Consider the following 8,487-nt stretch of genomic DNA (forward strand, 5'->3'; position numbering starts at 1 on the left):
TAACTCCGTGGGCTCCTTCAGTGAACTGTCCATTTCTCATGGGGCCTTGGTCTGGGCTGGACTTGAACCCAGACCCCGATGACAGAAGTGTCCAACTGCCACCCAGTTTCCCTGCCTCATTTTCTGTTTACACTGATTGTTGACAGCATCCTTGTTGGGGGAATACGGGATGGGAGGAGTCAGTCCGCACTATTTTCACTGACATTTAGAGTTTTGGGAAAGGAGCACCAAAACCAACCTCCGGTAACTGCAATACGCCACCTGTCTGATGGTCTTAATACATCTCCTCAAACTGCTCCCATGCCCAGTGACAACGCTGCAACCACCAATATTTCATCCCAGTGTTGTACAGCTCAGGATGCTTTCTCCAGACACAGCCGAGGTTTGGAGGGACAGAATGTAAAATTGTTCTGCTGCGAGATGTAGTGTGAACATCTCACACGTGCATTCTACTTTAAAAGGAAATAACTTGCATTTATATCGCGTCCCAAAGCGCTTTACAGCTAGTGAAGTACTTTTTGAAGTGTAGGAAACTCGGCAGCCAATTTGCATATAGCAAGCTCCCACCAACAGCAATGTGATGATGACCAGATAACCAGTTTTAGGTGTTGGCTGAGGAATAAATATTGGCCAGAACAGCGGGGAGAACTCCCCTGCTCTTCGCAATAGTGCTATGGGATCTTTTACATCCACCTGAGAGAACATACAGGGCCTCAGTATAACGTCTCATCTGAAAGACGGCACCTCCAACAGTGCAGCACTCCCCTGCTGCTGAACTGGAGTGTCAGTCTAGATTTTTGTGCTCAAGTTTGTGGAGTGGGACATGAACCACAACCTTCTGACTCCAAGACAAGCATGCTACGCACTGAGCTGCGGCTGACTGCAACCCAGTGACAACACTGCAGAGCTGATTAGGGGTGAATGAACATGTTAAACCAGCTGTCGTGACTGTTGATGGGTTAATCCCCGTGCCTGGATCCAGCTAGCGAAGTTTATCCTAAACAGCTGGATTTATTCGAGACTTGCAATGAGGCTGCGCTAGACGACAGTGAAGATTTGCTTATGTTTATTAAGCTTCTGTACAGTTACAGTTCTCTGTGATGTGTTACACGTCTTGCTGTACCCTCTGCAGGCAGTCCAGCACTGTTGCGTTCTCACAGCTCTGGCGCACTCCTTCCAGGAGAACCTAAAGAGCATGAAAGATAATAAAGCCCGTCAGTCCCGGCTGCAGCAACTCAGTGTGTTTTAGAACAGGCGCATGTTGGATGGTGCAGCTCAGGGGCATTTCACAGCGCTGTCCCCTGAATTGGTAGGACGCGGGAACCCCGATCTTAGCTTCCTTAAAGCACGCTCTCCAACAAGGCTGCTTAGACTTGCCCCAATAGTATTGGCAGAGCCTCAGTTGCCCTCCAGAGAGGAAACGTACAGATTTTTGCAGGCAGGTGCCACAGAGACACAGCCAGCAAACTGCAACCCTGGTCTGTGAAATCATTGCAGTCACTTCAATATTTCAAATTCTTCGCTAATTGTGGCGTTGAAGATAGTGACGGTTACTCTGTGTACTGGTTGAGGTGGGGGGGGGGGGGAAATGTTAGCCAGAACCCCTCCCCCTCAGTTAAAGTGCTGGTGGATCACTGGACACTCTTACCGTCACTTTGCGTTCACAGCAGCGATTGAGCAGAATCAGGCAGCGGGTGGCGTCCTGCAACAGCTCCTCCCTCACTCGTGGTGGTGTTGGGCTCTGGTCAGTCGCCACATCATATATGAACTTGAGTAAAGATTTGAGCAGAACCTCCAGCCTCATGGACATTCTGTTTTTGTTAAAAAAACACAAATGAAAAGATCGATGACATGTAACAATCTCCGTAATGTGCACTAATCTCAGGGATTCACCTTAGTTTCAGTGATAGGGACACCGGAGCCTGAGCCTCGGGGAGAGGCGAGTGTGCGCGTGCCGTTAGTACCTGGGCCAGGCCTGTTGGATCATGCTCTGAAACGCCTGCAGGACACAGAGCCTGGCAGCTTCCTCTGGCCCGTCATACACCTCCAGGTACCCGAGAATCACCCTCTGCAGCCGCTTCAAGTGTCGAACAACTAGAATGCCGAGCCTGGCAACAGAAATAGACAGAGGGTTCAGTAATGTTGGTCTTGTGTGTTGGAGAGAGAAAAATTGTCTGTGGTGATCTGCTGTGTGAGTTAGCCAGAGAGGTCTACATTCCATGTGCATTTCTTGCCCCCTCTTTTCTCCACCCTCTCCTGAAATGTTGGAACTGTGCCTCAGCAGCAAGACATCAGTGCTGGTCACCATGATACATGGAATGAGCCCAGTAAGTGAAGCTGAGTAGGCTATTCAACCAGAGGGCATCAGAGCTCAGCCCTCACCCAGCATTTGAACACGCACCTTGCAGCATGGTCATGAGGAGTGGTAACCCTGTCTGATTTTCCCCCCACCCAGGTTGCTAAGACCGATTGTAGCCCGCCTACCACCAGTAAGCTGAGATCAGCTGACTCTGCACAGACTGGAGGGGGCAAACTTGGGGCCTTCTGGTTTGTATGACTCAGTACCACACTGGGCCATGCATACAGCCTCTGAGCAATCAGGGCAGGGGGTGTTTTTTCACGTGTGTGTGACCAAGAGACTTGTGATAAGGTGCGAGGTGGCAGGAGTGCATTGCTTCACTGGAGAACACCACGAGGACTGAAACACAAGCGGGCTGACCTCTCGGTGAAGACGGGCAGATGTTTGGCGTACACTCTCCGCAGAGGGATCTTGTCTTCGACCTCCATGTGGGTGAGAATTAGGCAGAATACTTTGTCATAGCGATTTGCTCTCTGTTGTCCCCGGGTAACATGTGGTTTCTCCAGAAGCGGGAGAAGGTCGAGTAAGCAGGACAGCACGTTCTGAAACAGAGGGAAGGGGGCAGTTATTAGTGACAGCACTGGCCACACCTGCTCTTTTCCCATTCGCTGCAGGTCCAGAGCTGTCAGTAGCACAGTGGGACTCCAGGGGCTTGGCTCCTCTATCTCTTATGCAGTATATCAGGCAATGTTAAAATAGGGTGTATTATTGGAGGTGTAAAGCAGGGACTACCAGTCAGATGCAGGTGCAGTTTAGAAGCTGTCTGCCAGTGCAGCCCATGGGTTGAACTAACAGGACTGGATTGGTGACAAGTCCTGCGTCTGTAATTACTGCCACAGTAGGAGGGGAAGAGGCAGGATCACCCTTGCCGCTCTCACTGACAGCAGCTCTTTACGGATCAGGCAGGGTCTGGGAAGGAGCTCCTAACATGGGGAAAATGTTAACATGGAGTGATAAAACACTCAGTCTCTGGACCACGTGGCTCTGCTCATCAATTATGTGTTTACCGGTGCAATCCGCAGACAGTTAATCACAAACAGAACTCGGGGCCACAGTCTTGTTTCTATCCTGTACAAATTAACAGATATTAGGGGAGATTTGCAAATTGTGAGCCTGTAACTACTGGCCTAACGTTAGGGTAATTGGAGACAGGCACCTGGGCTCCAAGAGGACACGGAAGGAGCACGACTCACCTGAATGAGCGAAGCTTCAGGAGTGTACAGGTGATTGTAGAGAGCGTGGTACACCACCTGCGCCCGGTTATACTGCAGGAGTTCTGCAGCAGGCTGAAATAGAGAACACAAAGCTGTCAGGCACAGAGACACACGTTCAAACCCTCCCATCTACCCCCGTCTGGTGCATCAACACCGAACGTCGAAGTTTTAGGAACAGGAAGACTATTGAGCCCAACATGTCCTTTTTTGATAGTCCTCAATCCCTTCTTTCTCCAGCAATGCATCCAATTATCTCCTGAACTCATCTTTACTAACCACTGGAACAACTATCTGCCCAAACTCCATCAGGTGTGCACAGAATGCAATTCTGATTAAACACATTAAACAGCAAAGTCCCACAAACAGTGAATAAGATGAATACTGGCCAGGACAATGGGAGAATTCCCCCGCTCTTCAAATCATGCCATGGAATCTTTGACATCCACACAAACCTCTCTAACAGGCAAACGAGGCCTTGGTTTAACATCTCATCTGAAAGACAGCACCTCCGATGGCGCAGCGAGTTATCCACGTTTCACACCTTTTCAAAAGCACCTTTGTGCCATGACCTCTGCAATGTTACACCTATCGGTCCCCACATGATTCCCCATCCCCTTCCACTGTGATCCCTGCTTCCCCCCTCCAACTCCCACATGATCGTTTAGCTCAGTTGGCTAGAGCGTAGTGCTAATAACGCTAAGGTCGCGGGTTCGATCACCGTACGAGCCATAAGGTGCCTATTGCAATATTTCCTCACAACATTCAAGAAGCATTTGGATGAGCACTTGAAATGCCATAGCATACAAGGCTACGGACCAAATGCTGGAATATGGGATTAGAGTAGACAGGGCTGATGGCCGGCGCGGACACGATGGGCCGAAGGGCCTCTATCCGTGCTGTATAACTCTATGACTCTATGATCCCCAATCCCCCCTCCGGCCCCCATGTGATTCCCACTCTCCGGCCTCCACGTACCACGTTGTCAATGATGTGCTGGAGACACCTCACGCCCAGAATCTTATTCTCTGTCCTGTAATCGTCTGAGAAGAGGAGGGACGGTGGCAGCACGACGTCCAGGTGCTCAGCCAGCCACGGCCTCCTCACCCTCTGCAGCAGCCACCGAAATACGTGTTTTGTGGCTGGATTCAACTTCCACGTATTTCTATAGAGATTGACACACACAAAATCAGTTACTGGCACTCCATTAAAAATCAGAAGAGCACAAAAAAAGTGCAGTGACATGAGGAGATCGAATAGCTGGGCGAAGGCTGTGCGCAGTTCCTGCTGGGAGCATAGGGTATGCCATGAGTTCTGGCTACAGCACTTTGGCGTCCCAACACTGCTCAGCACAGAATCACACACAGTACTGATGCTACCAATTGTCGGGTGGGTTGCCTAGTCTATTCCCCCCCTCTCCCAGCTTAGGTGCGACGTGAGTTACAAGGTCTGTCAAAGGGAGGTGACCACGTTGGTGAAATGGGCAGCGTTGCTGAATGATCAGACACTGGCTCGGACTCACTTGTTCATTTGTGGTTTCATCAGTTGGAGCACTGCTCCCAGAGCACCCCTGCCTTCCTCCTGCGTCCCACACAGGAGTTCTGTGACAGTCTTGCACCCCGCAGCCGGCACTGCAGCTGCCAGCAGCTCGTCCGCAGCCAGCCGAGAGGCCGCGTTCGTCCACGGCTTCTCCTGGCAGTGCGTGGCGCAGAAAACCACCAGGTGCGGCAAAATGGCTTTCAGAACAGAGTCTGGCGAGACCGCGGTGAAGTTGCACGTCGCTTGCTCCGGTCTGGCTGACAGTTTATCGAGGAGAAGCTGAAACGCGTGGGCCACACTGCAGGCCCTCCCGGGTATCGTGTTGTACGTGGTGTCATGGAGCTGCTCGCTGCTCTCAGTCTCACTTCTGGGCAGCCCCGAGTACTGGGTCAGAGCGGCCATCAGATCGATGTACGTTTGAACAATGTCCGATGTGTCACTTTGGCAGCGGTCGCCGAGAAGCCAGTGAGGGTGAGCCTGCAGAAACAAATCCCGGACATCCTCCACAACTGATCCTTTGTGCCTCTTTGGTTTCTCACTTGTCAAGTCCTCTAGAATATTCCTTAGAACCTGCTCGACTGCTGGGACCTGCATCCTTTGGTAACAGTCCTCTTCCACGGTTCTGCTTTTGCCTGCGAGGTGCAGTTTCTGGATGATTTCAGAAGGGTCCTCCATGGTACCTTTACTCAGCTCCATCCACAAACGATCAGAAATTCATACTTGGCCTGGAGAAAAGACAAAGTTATTTTTTTTTTTGTACCCGAGGTGGTGACACAAGTGCCAGTGCTGGGCGACAAACACAAGCTGCTGAATATCTCTGGGAAATATTGCAAATTATCAAAGTGTTTACAGACAACAGCTCAGAGGGAGAAGTAGATCCTTGGTCACTTCTCAAATCCACCCCCCACCCCCTCCCCAGTGCAGTTTGGAGGACTTTTGAACAGAAACCACCTTTTGATTTATTTAGATCCTGATTCAGGACAGTTTATCACAACAGGAGGATCCACACGTCTCAGCACTTTTAATCTGAATCCCCTAGTGTTTTACAGTGACAGGAGAGGAATCTAGATCAGTTACTGAAAAGCTGTGACATTATTATAATACAATTAATAAGATATTACAATCAATAAATGTTTTTTTTTTCTGAGGCACACCCCGACAGTCTGGGGGGTATGTGCAGTGCCCGGTGCCCACACGGACCCAGGTTTGATTCCAGATCTGTGCTGAGTTAGCAGATCACAAGATAATTACAGATGAAGAAGGCCATCTTAGTTCATCCAGGCAGTCCTCTCGTCATTTCTGAAATGACTCCGGGCTTGTTGTTTTGCTGCACGACTGTCTCCCAAAGTCCATTTCATGTAAAAAGAAAGAGGAGGAGGAGGAGGAGGAGGAGGGGGGAGAGAAACATTGCAAATGCTGGAAGCATTAAATAAAAACAAGAAAAAAAAATGCTGAAAATGCACAGCAGCAACTGTAGAAAGAGAAAAAAAAAAGAGGAATGAAAGAGCAGGAGCTGCCCTTTCTCGGGACAGATGCCGGCTGGTCGCTGCCTTTCCAGCTTTCTTCGGTTTTTATTTCCCTCCCATGTGCCGATCGCTCTTTGTGTGAAGCGCTTTGTTTTTTTTACACTGTGTCTCCATCTCCCAGACCACCTCCTGTGGGGGGCATCTTTCAAACGCTGAAAAGCCCCGAGCTGCTCTGATCTCCGCCGGGGAGCTTTAGCTGGTCCTCTCCCCCCCCCACACACACACACCACCACTACCCCGCTGTAAGAAGCGGTCGATCAGTCCAAGTCACAGGCTTCTGCTCCCGACCCAGTGACCCCCACCCTCCCTCCCTCCCGCCCACCCGGCCCGCGGGTCCGGGGAGGATGGGGATGAACCCGGGCCCTCCCCAGGTCCGATTCCCCCGACACTCTCACGGAGAGACGGGCCCACTCGGCGGCGACGACGGCGGGGCCCTCCCCACAGGCTCCGGACAACCCTCCTTCCCTCATGTTCCGCCTGATCGGCTGCAAGAGACCGGATGTGACTCTTGTTCGATCCTCTGGATGTAAATTAAACGCTAACCTTCCTCTCAGCGGACGGCTCGGCGTCTGCTTCCGGTCAGGAAAAAAAAAACACCCATTTTAAAAAAAAAATCCCTCACAGCGCTCCGACACGGACCGGATATCCCGCGGACCCCGCCAACGCACGGGGTGTCACCGCCGCCTTCACCCCCCCCCCCCCCCACCCCCGACTTCCAGAATTACACGCCTCGCACTTTGGTTCCGGCTCTCGACTTCAGGCGAAGAGCCAGCTAGGCAACGGCCTTAGCAACGGCTGGGATCTGGACCCGGACTCCGGCGTTGGACCAAAACGACAGGTTGAGAGACTCTCACACCATGTTATTGTGGACCAGAATGTTACCAGGGCTCCTGACCCCATGGCACTGTTTCGAAGAGCAGGGGAGTTCTCCCAGATTTCCTGGATAATCTCTATCCTTCATCCAACATCACTCAAACAGATTATCTGGTCATTTATCACATTGCTGTTTGTGGGAGCTTGCTGTGCGCAAATTGGCTGTCGCATTTCCTACATTACAACAGTGACTACACTTCCAAAAATAACCACTTAATTGGGACGTCCTGAAGGGACCGAGTCTTAAAATTAGAGCCAGGCCAATTAGGAGGGTAATGAGGAAGCACCTTTTCACACAAAGGGTAATGGAAATCTGGAACAAACACTCTGCCCCAAAAGCGCTGTGGATGCTCGGGCAATTGGAGCTTTCAAGACTGAGATCAATAGATTTTTGTGAGGTTAGGGTAAAAAGGGATATGGTGCAAAGGCAGGTAAATGGAGTTGAGGTGCAGATCAGCCATGATCTAATTAAATGGCAGAGCAGGCTCGAGGGGTTGAATGGCCTACTCCTATTCCAATGGTCAGTGAAATTTATGTGAGATTCGCCCTAATATCAGTCAGAGGTGGAATTCAGTTTTGTTGCATACACTAGACTGCTTCTACTGTCCTCAGAAAGAAAGATATTAGTTGATTTAAACCATTACAAAATGTCTCCCTTTCTCTTTCCCTGCCCTCACCACTAGCTGGCACTGATTCCTCTCTGATGTACCGATCCTTGGGCACTGGGTGCCCTCAGACACCTCACTAATGCTTCATATGGATGTTGCCACAGGATTTGTCCTTGGAAAGCATCCCATCCTCATCCGATGATCATGCATTTGCACTCGCAGTGGCGGTCGTTGAACATTGGTGAGGAAGAACCAGGACTGATTTTCCCTTCCCCAACCCTGGGTGCTGAGTACAATCCCCTGGGTGAGATGGGCTAGCCCAGCACAGACCAGGGAATCAAATCTGGGATCTTGTTGGTCTGCGTGGTTTA

The 8,487-nt window shown here is 50.7% G+C and overlaps 1 protein-coding gene across 4 annotated transcripts; it reads right to left on the minus strand.

The window, feature by feature from the left end:
* Positions 1–1,049: 1,049 nt before the first annotated feature.
* Positions 1,050–7,281, minus strand: tti2 (TELO2 interacting protein 2). 4 transcript variants are annotated; one of them, XM_068001114.1, is made up of 8 exons: positions 7,179–7,281; positions 5,093–5,834; positions 4,549–4,735; positions 3,553–3,645; positions 2,720–2,901; positions 1,965–2,108; positions 1,649–1,811; positions 1,050–1,186 (listed from the first exon to the last, which is right to left on the minus strand). In XM_068001114.1, the coding sequence occupies exons 2-8, from the start codon at positions 5,803–5,805 to the stop codon at positions 1,106–1,108; spliced, it is 1,563 nt and encodes a 520-aa protein (XP_067857215.1). In that variant the 5' UTR covers positions 5,806–5,834; positions 7,179–7,281; the 3' UTR covers positions 1,050–1,105. The 4 variants fall into 4 exon arrangements, 3 of the variants coding, with proteins under 3 accessions (XP_067857215.1, XP_067857216.1, XP_067857214.1); XM_068001115.1 differs by lacking the exon at positions 7,179–7,281 and adding an exon at positions 7,031–7,120; XM_068001113.1 differs by lacking the exon at positions 7,179–7,281 and adding an exon at positions 6,361–6,908.
* Between the last annotated feature and the right edge of the window lie 1,206 nt (positions 7,282–8,487).

This window comes from Heptranchias perlo, chromosome 20 (assembly GCF_035084215.1).
Source record: "Heptranchias perlo isolate sHepPer1 chromosome 20, sHepPer1.hap1, whole genome shotgun sequence".
NCBI lineage: Eukaryota > Metazoa > Chordata > Chondrichthyes > Hexanchiformes > Hexanchidae > Heptranchias > Heptranchias perlo.

Excerpts from the sequence above, each read along its gene's own strand:
- tti2 (XM_068001114.1), bottom strand. The coding sequence starts at position 5,805 with ATGGAGCTGAGTAAAGGTACCATGGAGGACCCTTCTGAAATCATCCAG. Across the intron at positions 2,902-3,552 it reads CTGAAGCTTCGCTCATTCAG|AACGTGCTGTCCTGCTTACT; the intron begins GTGAGTCGTGCT and ends CCTCTGTTTCAG. Across the intron at positions 2,109-2,719 it reads CTGCCCGTCTTCACCGAGAG|GCTCGGCATTCTAGTTGTTC; the intron begins GTCAGCCCGCTT and ends TTCTGTTGCCAG.